The sequence below is a fragment of the Gymnoscopelus microlampas genome (genome assembly GCF_963454915.1).
Source record: "Gymnoscopelus microlampas genome assembly, chromosome: 17".
NCBI classification, from domain to species: domain Eukaryota; kingdom Metazoa; phylum Chordata; class Actinopteri; order Myctophiformes; family Myctophidae; genus Gymnoscopelus; species Gymnoscopelus microlampas.
The window spans coordinates 11,433,336-11,454,449 of NC_139954.1; the positions used below are offsets into that span (position 1 = coordinate 11,433,336).

Consider the following 21,114-nt stretch of genomic DNA (forward strand, 5'->3'; position numbering starts at 1 on the left):
CTATATCAGGAGCAGTGGTCACTACAGGGGCAGCACCAGCAGAGCAGTTAGGAGTCAAGTGTCTTGCTCAGGGACACTTCGACCCTGGGGGGGTCCCCAAACCCCACATTGAGAACCAGTGGCCTAGTTCATGCTTGTTGTCGCTTGTTAGCTTGTAGATCTGTTATTTTTGGCAAGCGACACCCTCGCACAACAGAGTATCTAAATTAAAAGGTGCACCAGACAACTTTCATAAGGAAGATAGTGCAAGCACAACCAGTTCAGTTTCCACTGTCCAGGTGCAGGACAAACGGAAAATAAAAATGAATAAGGTCCGCACACTGGTTAAATGCTCCACTCGTTTATTGCGTTGAATGTTTTGATGAAACAATTTTCTTGAGGAATTACTGAATCTCTGAAGAACGATTAAGTTGATTATAAGAAATATTTAAAATTAGTTTTGTGTCAATTCATTGATATATAAGAAATCAAAATACATAAATAAATAAAATAAGTATTGTTTTCAATATATTTTCAGTTAATTGCCCAGCCCTACAACAACAGAGTATAAATTTAAGCATTGCAGCGGCTTCGACAAACAGCCCCTGAGGCTTGTCAACCACCGCTAAGCCACATGGCTGATTTCCTGTGCTTTGTGCAGCCGTTTATTTACAGCACGCAAAGGTCTATTTGAAACAATGTCCTCTTCCTTTGTCTGTCAATGTCTGTTGGAAAGCGGATGTTTTGTTGTGTGTGTGTCTTTATACATGTAGCTTTGAAATGGCAGTGGCTTGTGTCCTGTGTGTGTGTGTGTGTGTGTGTGTGTGTGTGTGTGTGTGTGTGTGTGTGTGTGTGTGTGTGTGTGTGTGTGTGTGTGTGTGTGTGTGTGTGTGTGTGTGTGTGTGTGTGTGTGTGTGTGTGTGTGTGTGTGTGTGTTAGGAATGAATGAATAAATGGTTTATTTGACTGTTAAATCAGATATAACACTGCACTGCAGTTGTTTGCATATGTTAAAAATCATCAAGGATAATAAAAAGCAACCCCACAAGAAAACAAGAAAACAAAACAAAAGACTTATAACCGTTGTGTTCCAACAACAAAACTAAATGGGAAAAGCAGAATACAAACCATATATATAAATCTATGTAAATACAAGGAGCAAAATGGCTTTTTGGCGTTATATAAAAGCTTATTAAAACGTGAAGGTGACATACTGCAGTACTTGGACACTAAAGTTTTTTAGACCACTCTAAAATGACTTTCCGAAGCAATCTGATTTATTTTTGTGGGTAGATTGTTGCTCTGTAGTGCTGCCAAGAATAGAGAAATACGTTTTTAGCCATTGAATGGTTTAACATTTCTCGAGCCGTCTTCTGTTGAATCACTATGATGAATGTGTCTGATCTATCAAGATGATTCAATTCGACAGGTAAAAGACAGGTTTGACATATTTTTCTGATCTAATTTTATTTTTGTCTGGCAACACCGCCAACACATGCGTATGAAACTGCATTTAATGTTGGGTTTGTCACGTAAAGCACAGCATACTAATACGTACATACATGGATAGTTATTCACATATAAATAGCATGCCAACTTCAACACTTCAGCCTGGTTTCTACTTGGTAGAAGACATAGTTTTTTAGATCGGCTATTTTTGTCAAGCAACACTGGCGTACGGCTGATTATCATACTCATTACTCATAGAGGCCTAAATTTAGCCTATAATGACATGGCCACAATAGAGATGCCAGGGTTAATGTGGTTAAGTCTTGCGTCATGTGTCTATCTTATGTCCTATGTCATGTCGTTGCTGTTGGACTAAAACCTTTTATCTTCATGTTTCATCTTTTTATGTTTTTTCCATTAATGCATGCCCAATTTTATGCTTTGTCTTATGACAATGTTGCACAAAAGTAAGACCGCGTTGCACAGAGGTAGTGAAAATAGCTGATCTACAAGAAAGTGATTGTCTGTCTGTGGGTTTTATAAACATTGAACTAATAAAAAATATTAACAAGAGCCTGTGACTAAATAATAACAAATTTACATTGGGTCCATTAGAACACGGGTTCTTTTTTTCTGAAAATGAACGTGTTTTAGACATACAAGGTTTCCACCCGACAGCCACATTATGTTGTGTCTTTCCAGGCGCCCAGGTGGACCAGTCGGTGTTCGAGGAGCTCATCCGCGAGCGGCTGCCGGTGCTGGCCGAGAGCATTCCCGACCTGTCCCCTCTGTCGTCCGTCTCCCTCTCCTGGTTCCTCACCCTCTTCCTCAGCGTGATGCCCTTCCGGAGCGCCGTGTGCGTGGTCGACTGCTTCTTCCTCCACGGCATCAAGGCCATCTTCCAGCTGGGCCTCGCCGTGCTGGACGCAAACACGGAGGAGCTGTGCGCCAGCGCCGATGACGGACAAGCCCTCATGATTCTTACCAGGTGATATTGTTTATGTGTAGTGTTGTGTAGGGCTGGCAACGAATGTTCTATATTCTAACGTATTATAGTCAAAATAATAATAACGTTTGAATGTGAAAAGTAATGTTCAAATTAAAAAAGAAAGTCATAATAATCTAGAGTTCTGGTGTGGCCCTTGGCCCCTGTAACACACATGGCCTCGCGAGATCAAAGAACCATCTGTCTGAAGCACAATGGTCAGCGCCAGTGTGTCTTTACCATATAAATACATGGAAGACTGGCACTGCCAACTCAAAGGGTGTTCTATGTGGACACCGCCCCTTAGTGTGAAAGAATGCCAGTGATGTAGTCCCCTAATATTCATGTTCTGCACTCTGTTTTGTAGTTTTCTAATCTTACTGTCATGTGATCTGTTTTGTAGTTTTCTAGACCAGGTGAGGAGTGAAGAGGAGTCGCCCCCCTCTGCTTCTTCGTCTCCTCCCCTCTCCCCTCAGCCTGCTCTGGAGGAAACCCCCACCAGTGCCCCCCCTGCAGGACACACAAATATCACTGAGCTCATCAATGACTCATATGAGGTAAGGTGTGTGTGTGTGTGTGTGTGTGTGTGTGTGTGTGTGTGTGTGTGTGTGTGTGTGTGTGTAAAAAAAACAGACGGTTCAATGAGGAGAGCAAGGTAGGGGAGAGGAGAAATGGAATGTACGTGTGATGAAACGCAGCAGTACACTCCATGATGGATGAAATGTTTCCCACATCAAACGGGATGTCAGCACACTTTTACTGTACTGTGCAGCATCTTGAGCTGCATCATTATGTATGAAAAGTACTATAATATAGTACTAGACTACATCAACTTCATATAATGAAGTTGATGATCGTTATATGAATCAAGATTGATTGATTGACAGTGCATGTGCACACACACACACATCTGTTTGTTCAAGTGCAGATATTTACTGTTGTTCTCTTGCTTACAGAAATTTGGAGACTTGACGGTGAGGCAGGTGGAGAGGCTGAGATGCAGACATAGAATCCAGGTGCTTCAATCACATGAAGACACCACCAAAGAGAACGCGGTGAGTCTCTCTCTCTCTCTCTCTCTCTCTCTCTCTCTCTCTCTCTCTCTCTCTCTCTCTCTCTCTCTCTCTCTCTCTCTCTCTCTCTCTTTTCTCTCTCTCTCTCTCTCCCCCCCCCTCTATGTATCCATCACTGAACATGTGCCCTTTCTTAATGTTAGCGACATCCAGTTCAAACAACTTGGCTGAAACATAAGGGAAGTTATGTTATCAAAGTTAAAGTGGTTCGTTTTTTCTACAAACAAACCGGATCTCTCTCTCCCTTTCCTTTCCTAGCTGAGGGTGGTGACCCCTGATGTGTCCATCTCTCCAGAGGACCTGGCTGATGTCTTTGACCTCTTCAAGGTACTGTTGTCTTTGTATGCTTACAGCTTACAGTAGTCTAGTCTGAGAACCAAACCCGTTCTCCAACTTTTTCATGTCAAGGACCCACACATTAACCCCCATGTGAAATGATTTTATCAAGTGCCAGGGAACCCCATACAAGATGTTTCAATAAGTCAATAGCCGATCTACAAGCTCATCATCTATTTTCAACACGAAGCGCAGGGCATGCCAGCCACTTTCCTTTTGGGGCCCATCTTAGCAGATTGGGCCGTGAACACTGTGTGTGTAGCTCTGAAGATATACAGCAGTGGTTTCACCTTCTATCTACTTTTTTCAGAGCGCAGCGTTGCTGACAATATGTCAGATTAAAAATGCATCAGAATTGGATAAACAAACATGTTAGGGCTATGAAGGTTTCTCATTCAGTAATAACCAGGAAGTCACAACATAATGTTGTTGTCAGACACACAGGCAAAGATAATCTTGTATTGACCAAACATAAACAAGCAAACAGCACCATCTTCAGGCTGTATCAGTACAATAGAACATACATATTATATAGAGAGCACTAGGAATACATTTAACCTGCACTGAAGTGGAGAAATGCAGGCAATTGTACAACAGTCAGAGCATGTTTCACGAATACAACCCCCTTAAAGATAAATGTTGGGAAGCTGTTTGAGCTTCACACCCCAACACAAGAAATGAGGTGTGAAATGCGATGCTGCTGGTATGAATTTGATTGTGTCAATGTATTTATGAATGATTTTATTTTTCTGCATGTCTCTGTTACCCATCTCTTTTTGTTTTATCCTTTTGACAGATACAGTATGTCCAAATACATTGATAGGTTTTTTTCCATGACAAACATCAATCAATCAAATCAATTTGTAGCACTTCTGTGTCCAGCGTGCCGTGAACCTGCCGTTACTCTCTCTCCCTCACTTCTCTCTCTTCTTCACCACCTCCTCTCCCTCTCCTCTCCAGACAGAGCATTTCATCAACCTGTACTGGGGCGACGGGAGCACCTCGAAGGCCCTGCAGCACCACGACTCAGGCCGGCCTTACGTGGAGCAGTACCGCGTGGACCGGGCCCAGTTCAAGAGCCTGTACGTGCTGCTGGCCCCCTGGCTGTGTGGGAGCCACCACACGGACACGGTGGCCAACAGGGCCTTCACGCTGCTGGACCAGGACAAGGACAGCCTCGTCACCTTCAGGGAGTTTGCTGGGTGGCTGGGTAGGTCAGAGCAGTGGGTCAGGAACCATGTTTATGGGTCGCGAGTAAATATCCCTTTTTTTCCGTTTCCTACAACAACAAAAGCATTTATATTTATATTTCAAAATATAACAATAAAAAATCTAAATCAAAGAAATTTCCTTAAAAAAATACTTTTGCTAATTTTAAGAAGTAGTGAAAATAGCAGATCTACAAGTAGGTTGTAGATCGGCTTTGTGTCCCGAGGAGACAAATGTCTCTTTTGGGTCTCGAGCTAAAACGTTTGGGTTAGAGATAGGAGACAAGGAGGAGGCAATGAGAGGAGAGAGAAGGACGGACAGAGAAACACATTATGATTTTATGGGGAAGGTTCTCTCTCCTGATTGGATAAAATTGGTACCCCGACCTGAAAATGTATTTTCCGTTTATTAAAGAGCTGGCGAGACAGGGAGACCCCTAATACTGAACAAACAGTCTATAGCAATTATTACCATCAGAATATATCGTTTTTTAACACGTATTTTAACAGGAAAATCACTTGCCCTACCTTTTATTAAGTATAAACTCTTATAAACTGTAAACATAATAAACATTTTCCTTTCACAACAAACACATTCTTCTGTGGCAGTTTCAAATCGCAATTTTTGTCATCAAGTGTAGTGATATCAGATATCAAATATCACTACACTTCTATAGTATTTATCTAAAAACATTTCAACTCCCCAAGACCAAAGCACTGAGGCAACCAAGTTTCGTTACAAGCAAAGTGTGTTAATTGATACTCACTGGCTCCCTGCCCATTCCACTTTCATATACTGTAGTGTATGCAGTCTATCTGGCTTGATGCCCATGAAGCTTTTAGGGACCAGAATCAATAAGTCACAGCGCTCAGGAGAACGTGACATGGCTCTGCTCCACAGTAGTGCAATCTGAAAATAAAACTGGACACTAGGTTCCCACAGGGAACTCTCTATGGAATGTGTATCTCTTGCGTACAAAACGGCATCATACAGGTTCTTTGATTTATTATCACTCTTTTGTTTCCTTTGTTGTTGAGGGATTGTTTTTATGTAAGTGCATGGGCTTCCACTTCTCTCTGTTAAGCCTGATCGATAATAGCCGATCTACAAGCACTCACACTGTAAGCTTTCTAGAATTGCTATTTTTGGTACGTAACAGCGTGCAACCAAGTATGAATCAGGTGTTACCTGACTCAGTCCTGTACATCTGTTAACAAAATGACTTATCAATGGCTGTTCCAAATGTCATGAAACTCTGAGCGATTTGTCAGTAAGCTGCCCCCAAAAAGGATGAATTCACTTTTGGGTCAAAAGATCACAGTCATGGTCAAAATTGACATATTTGGACATTCATAAATAAATAAAAGAGAGAATCGCAGGACAAGATGATACCACATTGAGAACATACAGGTTCAGACAGTGGATGAAAGCCAGTTATGATTTTGTAGAGCATGTTTAAAATTTACCAACAAACAAACAAGGCCTCACAGCCCCCCTGTTATCTTTGGCTTTCCACGCAGAGGAAAATGAACGACTCGAGGAACGATTACTTTTGAGGGAGTGACCGAGTTCGTTCCCGTTCACCAAAGGGAACGTATCACTTTGAACGAATCGCTCGCAAACGTCACAACACTACTCTCTTTTTTTTCTCTCCTTGTGTCAGACACTTGTTACTGTGAAGACCTGAACCTGAAGATAAGGCTGCTGTATCGTCTACACATACCACCAGGTAAAACATAATGTTTCACTTTCCATTCTTCCTCATTGGTTAATCCATCGACATTGTAAAGAAATCATATCAACATAACGGCCATGGGTTAGTTATGTTGTCTGACTGACTTGTGTGTCTATCTGTACGCTCACTAGGACGCGCCTCACAAGGGCGGCATGCGTGCCTTCTGGTCAGTGGCGTAAAAGGGCATGGCTGTAAAAGCATTCTTTATTCAGTTGAGACTGAGAGTGAAACAAAATGAACGCTCCCCCTTCGTCCAGCCCATCGGCAATGATGATTTTAACTATATTCCCCGCCCGATTGGGACATATATTCTACTTTTCATTCACATTCACTACTGCATACGTTCATATAAAGTGGGGAGTACTGTATATGTGTGTGTCCTTTTCCTTGCAGCTCTGACAGAAATTGAGGATGACCCTGCATCAATGAACGGCCCTCTAATGTCCACCACCAGGCCCCTCTACGTAGACCTACCCAAGGGTATGTGTCTAATCTGTTCTATGTACCGTTATGGTATTGCTACTTTTACTTAAGTCCCAAATGGGAATACTTCTTCCGCCACTGGGTATGTATGTCTGTACAGCCCTCTAGGCAAGGCTAAGCCTTTGTAGACCTATAGGCCTTTATTTGTGTGGTACAGCAGTGCTAACATGTAAGTGTTGCGTAGGTGTTGTCGGGGAGGTGAAGGATTACCAGCAGCAGCTGAAGCAGATGTTACGAGACCTGGCCAAAGAGAAGGAGAAGGGCGTGGAGAAGCCACTACCACTCATGAACCAGGTACATGCATTACTAACACCTCATCATACACTATATCGTTGCTGTCGGGTGAATGTGTCCAAAGCGGACTTTTCAGGATTCACATTCGTTTTGAGCTTGTAGATCTGCTGTTTTTGCTACTCTTGTGTGACACTGGTATTATGACAAACTAGGGCATTCATTTACAAAAAAACATAAAAAGTTAAAATATGGAGATAAGAGATTTCTGCCCGACAGCAACGATATGATAGATAACTAGTACAAACGCTGAGTTGTCTAAGAGAGATCTTGTGCCTTAACCCATTTAGACCTGAGGCCGATTCTAAAAACGCCTTCTATATCCTGACCTTTTTTCTGAAAAACTTCAAAAATTACAAAAAATGTACGTTGCTAAATACTGTACATACTGTAGCAACAGGAACCCCAAAAGGGCTTCCTGTCCTGAAAGGTATTGTAACAAAAAGGGGTTCCCTCCCAAAATGTGTTAAGGAGAAGACACAATTGGTTTTAATTGATGAAAAACATCTTGTATATTGTCTGTTCAATCTGTCCCAGTGACCGGATTGTATATTTCTTTGCCCCCCCCCGCCCCCCCGCAGTACGAGTTCATCCAGTTCTGCAAGACGCTGTGCAACATGTTCCACGGCCACCCCGAGGAGAACGACCTCTTCCAGGCCATCGCCACAGTGACCAGCCTGGTGCTGCAGATCGGCGAGGCGGGTCACCGCGGCCGCTCCTCCGCGGGTTCGGAGGTCAGCGGCGGCGGACAGGAAGAGGCAGGGCTCGGCCAGGAAGCGGCCGCCCTCACGCCCACCGGGGGGCTCGCAGAAGACCACGCGGTCTTCGGCGCCGAGGGAGAGTGTGACGACAGTGTCCGGCGTTGTCAAAGCACCGGTAGCGCCGGCAGTACTAGCGGCGGCGTAGAGAGCGATTGGACAGTCAGCTACGCTCAGATACTGGCCTCTCTGTTGACGGAACAGGCGCTGGTGAACTTTTTCGAGAAGGTCGTGCAGCTGCCGGCCAAGATAGCCGAGGCCAAGGAGAAGCAGTACCACCAACGCGCCGGTTTGCTGATGCTCCAACAACGGACCAGCTGATCCCAAATGCGAAGCGATGAAACGCCCAATTTACTTTTGAAGTAGGAAAATCTGCGATCAGTAATGGGTTTGAATAAGTATGATGTGACACGCCAACCGAGCCATCGTAGCTGTGCTACGGTATGATTGGCCGCACTGCAGATGCAGACCAGGAAGTGCTGTACACTCCGTCCAGCCGGTGTGGACTACGTGCTAACGTTAGACGTTTTGCCAACACTCTTATTGAAAGTGACTTACTGTTCATTAAATAAGGGTTCAATGTCTTGATCAGAGACATTTTGACTAGATGGCTGTAGTGAGCCTTGAGCCTGTCGCCTCCTTGACACTTCTGCTCTACTAGACCAGCCAATTTATTTTATTAAGTATGGAGCGAAGCAAGAGTTCAAATGAACCTGTTGCATTTAATGATACAAGTTGATACTTTATATGTGCTCTTCATACTATGTTGTCGTAAGAAATTAACCAAAATTTAAGAAAAACGTTTAAAAAAATTATAATAATCTGTAATGAGGGTGGCGGTGTGTAAAAAGCAATATATACTGTAGCACACAGAATCCAGTGGATGTATAGACTATGAGCACCTTGGTTTCATGGTCACATGGGCATGGTTGAGTTGAAGGTTCATGCTCAAGTGCCTGCCAGTGGCCATGTGACCACTGTCAATTCCCCTAGATTGGATATTATAGGAAAGATGTGTGGGTGATGAATGGGAATCTAGGACTCGTTCACTATTGAATCAAAGATGTCTCCAAAGACCATTGCTTGGGATGGGACGATAATTATTATTATTGTTACTCATGATAAAAAAAACGCTGACAATAATCGTATCGCAGAGATTTTAATTTATCGTGAAATTCTCCTCCGTCATACACTAGGATGAATTTGCTTTTGTTGAGCTGCAAATTCAGTACCACTTAAACCCTCTATACTTTATAAAACTGACCTATACAGAGCACATTTGGTACGCTCTTATTTCACTCTACACAAATCGATTCGCCAAGAATAGCAGATCTACAAGCTCACGACGTGTTGCAACGCAACACGTCGTGAGCTTGTAGAACTTTCCCCCCAGAATAGGGATGCAGGGGGTTCAGGTGGTTTAACAAAAGTGCCATTTTAAGTTTTAAGCGTATTTTGATTATCACGATAATATCGTTAATCGCAATACTTTTTGCCACAGTAATCGTGACATGTCATTTTCATATCGTCCCATCCCTAACCATGACATACTTGGATCAGCACCATATTTTAACTGACACCTGACCATAGTACACAATAGGGCATTGGTTCACAAAGTGGGGTCCTTGGGGAGGTTCCAGGGGGGTCCCCAGCAAAATTAGTTAATATAGCGTCACAATCATTTTAACCACTTTATCCGTATTTTATGCTTTGGCTATTCAAAGATAGCAGATCGAGTTTGTACATCTGCTATTTTTGATGAAACAAAAAGTTTGGAAAAAAAAAATGTTTGGAGAAAAAAAGTTTGGAAACCTAAAAAAGAAATTACGTAAATCTTCTCTTCTGGGGTTCCCTGGCACAAAACATTTTCAGATGGGGAGGTCCGCGGCCAAATACATATCAATTTGGGGGTCCTTGGCACGAAAAAGTTTAAGAACCACTGCAATAGGGGATGTGTCTGTCCACAGAAAGCATTGTTTTGAGCGACGGGCGCTTTGTTCATCATGTCCTGAGCGCTACACGTGCACTGAGTGACATGCCTCTGCTCAATGATCTGTGACCTGTCTGTCCAACCATATGCATACAACGGTCACATTGATGGGTTCAAGGACTCTCAAAGCTCTCTCAAAAAATGCTGGACGGAGAGAGCACTTGAAATGCGATGCTCGGCACTATAGGAAGAGGAGAACTCCAGCACGTCTGTACCATAGAAATGCGTGGCAGAAAAGCGCTGGCAGCTAAAAAGAAAAAAGAACCACTTTCTGTGGAGATGGCCCCTAAAGGAGCTTTAAGCAATGAAAGGCCAGCAGCACTTTAGACCTCACAGGCTTGACGTAAAAAGGCGCAGGTGCGACATTCACTGTAAGACTGATCGAAATACCAGGACAACTGATGGTCTCGCATTGTGGGAACAAGATGGCCTCAGAAGCTGCTGATGCATAGAAAACATGCATGGTAATCAATGCCATCGACATGAATCACAAACATACTGTAGGTAGGGCTGCACGATACTAAAATATATTAATTAATTCTTGGCCAAATATTGGATTGGATGGTATAGGTGGGACAATCTTTCATACACAGAAGAGCGTGAAGGGGGGGGTGTAAGTATTGGTCAATTTGAACACACATCATTATTTTCTCTCGCTTTTCTCTCGCTGTGACATAATTTGATTTGTGGGCCAGGATTCTGCCCAGAACCACAAAGCAGGCCTGTAAAACCTTTCCTCTTTATTAAATGTATTGTTTATGGAAGTTACAGATATATTATTTTCTTGTGATTAATGGTGCAGGGCTACATACAGTATAGGCTGCTGGACCATGATGCAAAATCAGTATGCTTCTATTCAAGTGTGTGATTACAGGTTCATAAACTTTACGAGCAGCTTACTGATTTAGCATAATGTCTTATATCGTAGCTGAGTGATATTAACTGACTCTTAAACTTAATTTATTCTCCATCACAAGATGGTTTCGCTTGCTGCCAAATTCAAATTCCGATTTTCAAGTTAGCTTAAAAATCAGTTCTTGGCCGCAAAGGCAAGTGATACCGTTGTACTACCTACGTATATACAGTACCAGGTCTCCGATCCCTTTCTAAAGGCCATTCACTCATACATATGTACAAAAAAGAGCTTGCAGATCTGCTACTTAATGATTCTTTAGTGTGACACTGTAGTATGATCAAGTAGGGCATTCATTTACGAAAAAACGTTGGAGATAAGAGGGTTCTGCCCTATAGCAACGATATACCGTACTGTACCCATACTGCATCTACTATCTGGGCATGGTACAGTACTAGAGATGCAACAGTTAATCAATTTTACACCATTATTTTTAAAAAATATTTGGGGGGGGGGGAAATGGGGGGAAAATGAAAATTCCAAACTTTTTCAAAGCTAGCGAAAACAGCAAATCTACATGCTCACAATGAATTTTATTGGATATTTGCGCAATCTTTGCGTAATACCATTGTACGGCGAGGTACGGAATAGGGCTTAAGTGGTTATTCAGACTAATCGAACTAGTCGATGATAATAAGTAATCAGTTTGAATTATTTTGTGTCGTGTCGACTTGTTGATATAAATCAATGTTATCCCTTTCCAAAAATGTGCTTCTCAATTTTTCGAAAAAGGAATCGATAGGATAATCGCGAAGGAAAGTATCAATTGTTGCAGCCCTGCACAGTAGCAGGCCTATTACAGTATGGTACAGTACAGTCACCCCCTGGTGCATACCTATGGGTACATTTTCCCAGAAGTGACTATTAGAATGTCATCGCTGCCAAGACAGACTGAAGGTGTCATGATGACTAATTCTATGTTTGTGTGCCTTAACTGTACCTGAAGCGAACAGTATGCAAAACCAAATCTTACAATACGGTATGTACTGCACAGCAACGGGTCCGTGGCCTAATGCAAATCAAACTGGTGGCCCTTGAAATTAAAAAGGTTGAGAATAACTGCTGTATAGCACGGCACACTTGTGGTAATGGGGGGGGGGGGGGCGATGTGTGAAAGGGGCTCGGATGACATTAATGAATAGACTGTTTTAAATGCGATAGACATGTTATGATGCGACACGTGAAAACTCCTGCCTACCCATTGTAAAGGGAAGGAAAGATTGTTCCGTATTTATAGACGAGTTTGAAAATTTTCATAATTGCTCTGACAAAATGGGAACAAACCTTTTTCTTACGTTTGTTTATTTTTATTGAGATGAAGCAATACAACAGTGTTTTTAGTACAATAATCTTTAGGGCATCTATTTGAAAAGTTGAGTTAAATGGGGTTAAGTTAATTCCTTTAATTTACTGCCAAATATTTCAGTTGTGCCTAAGGACTTCAAAGAACACGATCCTGAATGTGATACACTGAAAATGTACACCTGGTTATATATTTTCTTGTACTGTATTGCTGAATGTTAAGTTCTATAAAAGCTTGTTTTACAGTTTTCCTGAAGCATGGTTTCTGTGCCTGTTTTTCTCTTTCTCTCCAATGTACATGTTCCTGTCCCTTGTCGACCAACCACCAAGCCGATATCACCTGATATTTTATATTACCACGCTGATTAGATGTACAGACTGACTGCTGTTGTCCAATAAGGTTTGACGTTTGGATCAGTGAGGTGTTTTTATCCCACCAACATTAAAATCTGTGAGATTATTCTGTTTAATGTTTTATTACGTTTTTTTGTTTAGATTTTTGCCCTCCGTCTGTGTCTTTTCTTTGTTGTTTAAACCAAGACTGGGTGGATTGATCCCATGAATTCTTTGAGTAGGGAGAATATTATATGATAATAAAAGCTGAGTATCAAACAGCATATACTGTAGCAGAGAAACAAAGTAAGGTGTCATTTGATTTGTCCAGCACTGGTACCAATGTCAATTTTCAATTCAATTCAATTCAAAGGGCTTTATTGGCATGAGAAAACATACGTTTACATTGCCAAAGCAAAAAGCACAATACAACAATACAGCAATACAATCAAAACAAAAAATGTACATTTGAAAGTCAGAATCTTCAATAGATCAATTTCTATGTACCAAGATCACTGGGTGCAGGTATAGTGCAGGAATATACACAATGATTAGTCTTTAGGGTGGTTGTGTTCCGTTCGATATCCTTCTCCTATCACAACAACTCACGAATCTTGCTGCTGTGTTTGCACATTGTTGTACTTCGCCCAGCAGATATGGGAGTTTTTTGTCGTTGGTCATGTTTTCAAAGTCTCTGTGTGTGGTTGTAATCTGTGGGAAGTATGTGTCTCTGATGTCTTGGTACAATGGACAGACGGTTAGGAAGTGTAGCTCGGTTTCCACTTCCTTTTGTGTGCAGTGGGTGCATAGTCTGTCTTCTCTCGGGATACAGGTCTGCCTGTGACGACCTTTCTCGATCGCAAGACTGTGCTCACTGAGTCTGTATCTAGTTAAGATTTTTCTTTGTTTTGGGTCGGTCACGGTGCTCAGGTATTCTGCCACTGCGTATTCTCTGTTTAGGGCCAGATAGCATTCTAGTTTACTCTGCTTTTGTGTTGCTTCTTTCCAATGTGTCAGGTAGTTTTCCTTTTGCTGTTTTATAATTTTGTTTGGTCCGATGGGTTTTCTATCTCGTGACTCTGTTTGTGTTTGTGCCCGGAGTTCCATGGCCAGCTGGCTGAGGGGGCATCTCTCTAGAGTTTCGCTGTGTGTGAGTGCTTTGTTATGGAGTGCATTTAGGTCGCTTTCTTTTAGGTGGTTGTAGAACTTAAGTGCTCTCTTTTTTATTTTGATTATGAGTGGGTATCGTCCTAGTTCTGCCCTGCATGCATTATTTGGTGTTTTTCGCTGGGTACGGAGAATGGATTTGCAGAATTCTGTGTGTAGGGTCTCGGTTTGGTGTTTATCCCATTTTTCAAGGTCATGGTTTGCTAATGGTCCCCAGATCTCACAACCATAGAGGGAAATTGGTTCTATCACAGAGTCCAGTATTTTAAGCCAGGTTTTAATTGGGATGTCTATTTTGATGTTTCTTTTGATAGCATAGAATGCCCTTCTTGCCTTGTCTCTCAGGTCCTTTACAGCTTGGTTGTAGTTCCCTGTGCTGCTGATGTTTAGGCCAAGGTAGGTATAGTTTTTTGTTTGTTCTAGTGGGATCGTATTTAGGAAAAATTGATGGTTTTGGCGGCTGGATCTTTTTTGAAATATCATGATTTTAGTCTTAGTTAGGTTCACTGTCAGGGCCCATGTCTGCGAGAATTTGTGTAGGAGATCAAGTTGCTGCTGTAGTCCTTCCTTGGTTGGAGACAGCAGCAGCAGGTCATCTGCGAAAAGTAAGCATTTGATTTCTGTGTTTGCCAAGGGGATGCCTGGAGCTGTAGACTGTTCTAACGTTTTTGCTAACTCGTTGATATATATGTTGAAGAGTGTTGGACTCAGGCTGCATCCCTGTCTAACTCCTCGGCTTTGGGGGAAAAAGTCTGTGTGCTTTTCGCCTATTTTAACTGCGCATTTGTTGTTTGTGTACATTGATTTTATGATGTCATAGGTTTTCCCCCCTATGCCACTTTCCAATAGTTTGTACATCAGACCCTCATGCCAAATTGAATCGAATGCTTTTTTGAAGTCGACAAAGCAGGAGAATAATTTGCTTTTGTTTTTGTTTATTTGGTTGTCAATTAGGGTGTTTAGAGTGTAAATGTGGTCTGTTGTGCGATATTTTGGTAGAAAGCCAATTTGTGATTTGCTCAGGACATTGCTTTCTGTGAGGAAGTTTAGGATTCTGTGGTTGAGGATCATGCAGAGGATCTTTCCGAGGTTGCTGTTTACACAGATCCCACGGTAGTTATTTGGGTCGTATTTGTCTCCACTTTTGTGGAGTGGCGTTATCAGCCCTTGATTCCATGTGCTAGGGAAGATCCCAGAGCTGAGCACTATATTTAGGAGTTTTAGTATGGCCATTTGGAATTTGAGGTCGGTGAATTTTATCATTTCATTTAGAATACCGTCTGCCCCACAGGCCTTCTTGGTTTTAAGTGTTTTTATTTTGTCTTGTAGTTCTTTTAGGTTGATTTGGGAATCTAGTGGATTCTGGTAGTCTTTTACGGTCGCTATGTCACTATCTTTAGACACCATCACCGTCATAGTCGACACATGTTTTCATACATGTAGTAATTGAATATTCGAGAAGCGCAGGTTTTTAATATTTTGTTCAATTTTTTTTATATGAATGGATTAATTATTTAAGCGTTATTTTACTCGGCACAATGTGACTGGGCTATTTTTGCCCAAATTATGTACATTTTTTTTTACAATCGATTAAATTGATTTGTCTGATTAACTGTTGCAGCCCTACATGTGCATTAATTGATTGAGTACAGTACAGGTTACAAATGTAATGTGATGGAACCAAGGTTAAAGGTTTCAATTGTGACCAACACATTCTATATTCATAATCTGTCAAGTGCCATGTCATTGTGTGAAATAGATTATGATTACTCAAAATGGTCCAGATTTACCAATCTTATCAACATCCTTTTCTTTTATGACTTTCATTTCTGTTCCATTCAGTTGTTTTTTGGTTGATCAACTCTAATGTTACAATCCATATGGATTTTATTGTGGCCACAGAGATAACCCATTGTACAATCTCTTGCGTTACAGACCCGTAAAAGGTTAAGTTTGTCCACTGGTGGCCCCCGGAATTGAGTTTGTGAAGCTACAGAGCGTCTTTGGTAGCCATCCTGCAGATGACTGCATCCAACAGAGACCCACACCTCTCCTCCTGCGCGGTGACTTTGTACATCTTCTTGATCTCGTCGAGGCCGCTCAGCATCGAGACGTGTTCCACAGGAAGCTGTCGTCCGTCCACTTTAGCCACGATGTCCGAGAGAAGAAGATCACGTGACTCGTCTTTGGAGTGAACCACAGTCACGTGCACGGAGTCATCGCTGTCCCTGATGCCAAACCTCTTGAAAGCTTCCGATATGTTATTACCTGGAGACAGATTGAAGATGATCTCTGAATACAAACCTCTGGTCTTCATCTTGCCAGTTTTCTGCGAGTGCACGGCCTTGTTTGCGGCTATCAGCACTTGGAAAGGATTCAGTAGCATTGTTGGGTTGACCAGGGCACACTTGATGTGACCCTCCACGGCACTCCGTCTCAGTTCGGCTGCGTTTCTCACGTCTTTAAAAAGCAGCTGAGTGACGCTGTGCTCTGGATAGAGCTCTAGTTCCTGTGTTGAGTGCATGACATCCTCTCCTGGACACATGGGGACCACCAACCAATAATCGCTAGGACTTTATTTAGCAAGGTACATAGGCCCTGATGATGTCACTTGGTGACGTTACGCACTGATGTCACAATCTACACACAATCGCACAATGCGTAGCGTTGTGATGTGTTGTAAGCTTGTAGATCTGTTGTTTTTGAAAGTTTTGGGAAATTCTTGTAAACGTGGCACAAAATATCCGGTCCGAGGCCAAATAGATGTCAATTTGGGGGTCCTTGCCCTGAATATGTTTGAGAAGCACTGCTCTGAGACATCACAGGGGTGAGAGAAACTGACGACATCATTGATGATGTCATCATTCACTGTTGACGTCACTCATCAATGTCACATTCTCAAGCTCATGTGTGACTCCAAATTTGGGCACGGTTTCAGCCCTGATCAAGCATTCAATAATATAATTATAATATGAATTACCCACCAATACAACTGGTTCTATACAGTTTATTAGAGTAGTACGTAAACGACCCTAACCCTCCTGCGATAAGTGAAAATATTAATTTAGTGTTTTTGGCTGAGTGGCCATGGGCGCCTCTCTGTAATCTGCCATGTTTGTTTTCGTCCACATATGCTTATTTACTTTTCATAATGACCACTTTATTTTTGTCTCCGCCAGGCCGAAGGCGTGGCCGAGACTATATTTGCACCCCGTCTGTCTGTCCGTCCGTCTGTGTGACTGTGTTCGTCCGTCTATGGACAGCTAATCTCTGGCACTGTTGGCCCGATCGACATGAAACTGTGCACACACAGCAGAACCTCTGCCCCAAATGTTTCACGTGGGCCTGTTATAGCTGCAATATTTCTTAGGTAGAAACAGGAAATTGATCTTTAACTGTCTAAATTATTCAAAGGTTTCCAAACATGGTGAAGATGATTGTGATGCTACATGAACTACTTTTTTGCTCGGGACCCCCTGGAACCCCCACTTTGAGAACCAATGCTTCCCTAGCCATGTGGCCTATAGGTCAGGATCTCCTGTTTCCTTAGTGTGAGGCAGCATCTATAATACAATTTGAATCTGTGTGTCAGTATGTACGTTGCATCATTCCTGTCCCCGTGTGTGTAAGTTCCACTCTTTATATGGTTATGGCTGAGTCGTGTGACATGAGCGTGACGTCAGAGGTCCGTGCTCACAGGTCTGCCATGCCAGGTGTGAGTAATCACAAAGTGGGTTTTGGTCATTGCAGAGGTCATGCACGTCACCTGTTTGTCAAGTGGGTATTTTCATAGCCTGGCGTGGATTTAGGGGAGCACAAAACTCTCTCTCACACTGTGAGGTGCCGGTAATGTGGCCCTGCCAAGTGGACGCCGCGTCACGCTAGACGTTCGGGCCGCATAGCGGCCCGAACTTCTATGATGTACAAGTACACCCCCTGGACATGACGCTAGTATGTCACAGGGACGTACCCCCAATCCAACACTTGATGCTGAGTGCCAAGCAGGGAGGCATTAGGTATAATTTTTATAGATTTTGGTATTACTCCCAGTCTCAGGGAGACACTCCATAAGGCCACTGCACTGAGCTGGTATTTATAAATGACTATTTATGAAGATGACTTGATAACAAAATGTGTCCGTCACTTTTATCCAGCCGTTACTAGCTATCCTCAAAAGACAAAGGATGGTTGAGAGAAGAAAGGTGACAAGTGGGGTGATCACCAAGTTGTCAGCAAACTACAAGGAATATACGTATATCAAATTTGATTCAAATAGTTTTTACATGCACTTGCATAAGTAGCCGATAGGGGCAGGAGCCTGTCTGCTGTTTCTGTAGCGTGAGATGGCCTGATGTACAAGCACACCCCCCTGGACATGTCACAGCTACTGTACACTGACTGCCAACATGTATAGCTGTACTAATATACAGTCACATGCTGACGATATTAGGTGCAGACACTTTGGTCCATTTGCTGCTACTAACTGACTGCCATAGTGCATGAGGGTTGTCTGCCTTGATTATGATTTTAAAAAGTTAACATAACCGATCTACAAACACAATACTGTACATCACATGTTGTGAGCTTGTAGATCAGCTATTTTGCCATTTTTCCTCACACCATTATTGCACAACAAAGTATAACATTGTGGTTAGACTGACTATCCAATTTAGAATGAACAATTTCTTATAGTGATGTTTATCAGGTTACCGTACCGCTGCAATGATCTGAGAAGCTATACAAAAAATAATGTAATCTTATGTAGCTACAAGTAGATGTTAACAAAATTCAATTTGATGCCCTCTGCTGTTAGGCGTCGCAGGTCATAGGTAAATAAGACCCCCTCCCCGGTAAGCTGTAGTGGTTTCAATAAGGAAAAAAAGAAATCCATGTTCTTGTAAAATATAGGCTTTATTAAAACAAAACAAATACAATTCAAAGACAATTTTAAAACTCCATTAAGTTAAAAGACAGTATAAGGACTAACATCTAAAAGTCTAAGCCTTAAAAGTAGTAACACAATATACTCAAAACTGAATGTCAGTTACATTTTGAGTGCAATGTTGTTAAAGACCAGTGAGTAAACACTAGTTCTCACACTGTCGAGGGAAAGAACCCAATAAATTAAAATCATAACGCCTATGTATTAACATAAAACAATTACCAATATTTGACACGGCAGCTACCATCACACATTGAGAGGAGTGATAGTCAGAGGCTTGAGATCAGATGGAGAGCGATCAGATTGAGTGCACAGGTATGGATGCAGTCTCTCACTAAAGCACTGGCCAAAGAAAGTGTAGATGTGGGTGTTTGCATCCACATCATAAAAAGAGACCTGTCCCACGTCATAGTCTACAAAGACTCCGACAGCCTGTGGTTTCTCCTTTGCAAACAGATTGAACGCAGACGACACTGGGCCATATGCGCGATATTGGCCGGCATCCAGCACCATGACCCAGCAGCCAGTCCTAACAGACATGCTGACAGGTCTCTTTCTGTTAACGGACACCCTCGCCACTCCTACAGCCCAACTAGTCTTTCCCTTTACCTGAACTTCATAGTAAAACTTCCCTGATGTGAACCCTTCCTTTGACAACACCGCATGATATTTAAATCTCTTTTTAGCATCAGGAACAGTCTGAGGTGTTGCTCCATGCATCACTGCTTTCCCATCGGGGGACACGATGAGGTTCCAGTGTGCGGTGTCTGGGTCAAGGGTCACATCCACTGCACAGATCTTCAGCCTCTGCAGATTGATTTCCTTAGCCAGCAGAGCTGCACATCTTATCACACAGGTGGTGTCAGGCAGATTGAGGTCAACCATGGTGTTCTTCTGGTACTCGTTTAGCAGAGTGGGCAGGCTTGACAGCAACAGGACAAGGCCGTGGTGATCGTCAGAGTGAGAGAGATGCTCCAACTCAACACGTTTCTTGTTGAGGTCAGCGATTGCCACCTTCAGTTCTTTAATGAAACCCTCCGCTTGTTGCTCTGCTGTTTTAACCTCAACCTCTGGCTGGTTGAGGTTCAGCTGGTCATTGACGACTCGTGCGGTCTTGGTCAAGCGTTTGATCTCGCCGATCATCAGTGACCGTGCATTTATCACGCTCTGGACTTTGTCCATGTAACTCTGGACTTTGGCCATCATCTCAGGCACTTCTGCAAGTTTGGTTTCAGATTCTTCCTCAAGTTGTACAATATGGTGATCTTTGTGGTGCGTGTTCATGCAAACAACACAAATGCAAGTCTGATCTGTCTTACAATAGAGGTCAGTGAGCCTGTGATGGTTCTTGCACAACCTGTCTTCAAGACCTGATACAGGAGCAGTTAAAGTGTGGCCCCTGAGGCCTGCAACTCTCTGGTGTGGCTCCAGGTGCGTCTCACAGAAAGAAGTCAGGCATACCAGACAGGACACGACAGCCATGTCCTTCCTCACAGAACAGATGTCACAAAGAACATCGTCAGCAGATTGGTCTCGAACTTCAGCCCACTTCTTAAGTCCTATAGCCAACTCTGACAAGACAGTGTTGACTTGCATTCGAGGTCTGGTTGGGAATGTTGCGTTACACAGAGGACACTGGTAAATGTCCTTGGTGTCCCAGTAGTGTTGAATACACGCCTTGCAGAAGTTGTGTCCACATGGTGTGGAGACCGGCTCAGTGACCACATCCAGACATATCGCACAGAGCAAGTGCTCGTCAGAAAGAAGAAACCTGGCAGTTGCCATATCTGGATAGAGAGAAGACAAAGCATTTATGATATTAATCTTAAGCAGACTTCAGTTGTAGATACATTTGCCCCTAGTGTTTGCCCCTCACAACACATAGCGTTACACAACACTGTGGGAGCTTTTGTAGAGCGGACATTTTCAGCAATAATGTTTAATGTAGAGCAAAAAGAGGAGGGGGCCTAGTATAGAGCCCTTAGGAATCTTGTCAACTAAGTATAAGGTTTAAGTGTTCAAACCTTACATATAGTTGACATGGGCAGCGGTGTAAAGTAACTACTTTACAATTTTGAGTATTTCCAGTATGTTTACTCTACCTCAGAGGCAAATGCAAATATTGTACTTTTACTCCACTACAATCATTTGAAAAACGTTACCATGTAG

The 21,114-nt window shown here is 42.6% G+C and overlaps 3 protein-coding genes across 3 annotated transcripts in view; 1 reads left to right on the top strand and 2 right to left on the bottom strand.

Annotated features, from left to right (window-relative positions):
• tbc1d8 (TBC1 domain family member 8) overlaps positions 1-12,751 on the top strand; it is a 47,640-nt gene extending 34,889 nt beyond the window's left edge. The window contains exons 12-20 of the mRNA XM_084084761.1: positions 2,131-2,416; positions 2,817-2,970; positions 3,370-3,468; positions 3,745-3,813; positions 4,783-5,032; positions 6,695-6,760; positions 7,160-7,246; positions 7,434-7,543; positions 8,122-12,751. Coding sequence (XP_083940887.1) covers positions 2,131-2,416; positions 2,817-2,970; positions 3,370-3,468; positions 3,745-3,813; positions 4,783-5,032; positions 6,695-6,760; positions 7,160-7,246; positions 7,434-7,543; positions 8,122-8,619 — 1,619 coding nt within the window. The 3' untranslated portion in view covers positions 8,620-12,751. The remainder of the gene's footprint in view (positions 1-2,130; positions 2,417-2,816; positions 2,971-3,369; positions 3,469-3,744; positions 3,814-4,782; positions 5,033-6,694; positions 6,761-7,159; positions 7,247-7,433; positions 7,544-8,121) is intronic.
• Positions 12,752-15,993: 3,242 nt separating this feature from the next.
• Positions 15,994-16,527, bottom strand: LOC311064826 (EKC/KEOPS complex subunit TPRKB-like; the record flags this gene model as incomplete). The annotated part of the gene is made up of 1 exon (XM_084084779.1): positions 15,994-16,527. One exon carries the CDS (start codon positions 16,525-16,527, stop codon positions 15,994-15,996), a length of 534 nt encoding a protein of 177 aa, XP_083940905.1.
• A 2,664-nt stretch (positions 16,528-19,191) lies between these two features.
• Positions 19,192-20,730, bottom strand: LOC311064279 (E3 ubiquitin-protein ligase TRIM39-like; the record flags this gene model as incomplete). Its single annotated transcript, XM_084084113.1, has 1 exon — positions 19,192-20,730. The coding sequence occupies one exon, from the start codon at positions 20,728-20,730 to the stop codon at positions 19,192-19,194; it is 1,539 nt and encodes a 512-aa protein (XP_083940239.1).
• Between the last annotated feature and the right edge of the window lie 384 nt (positions 20,731-21,114).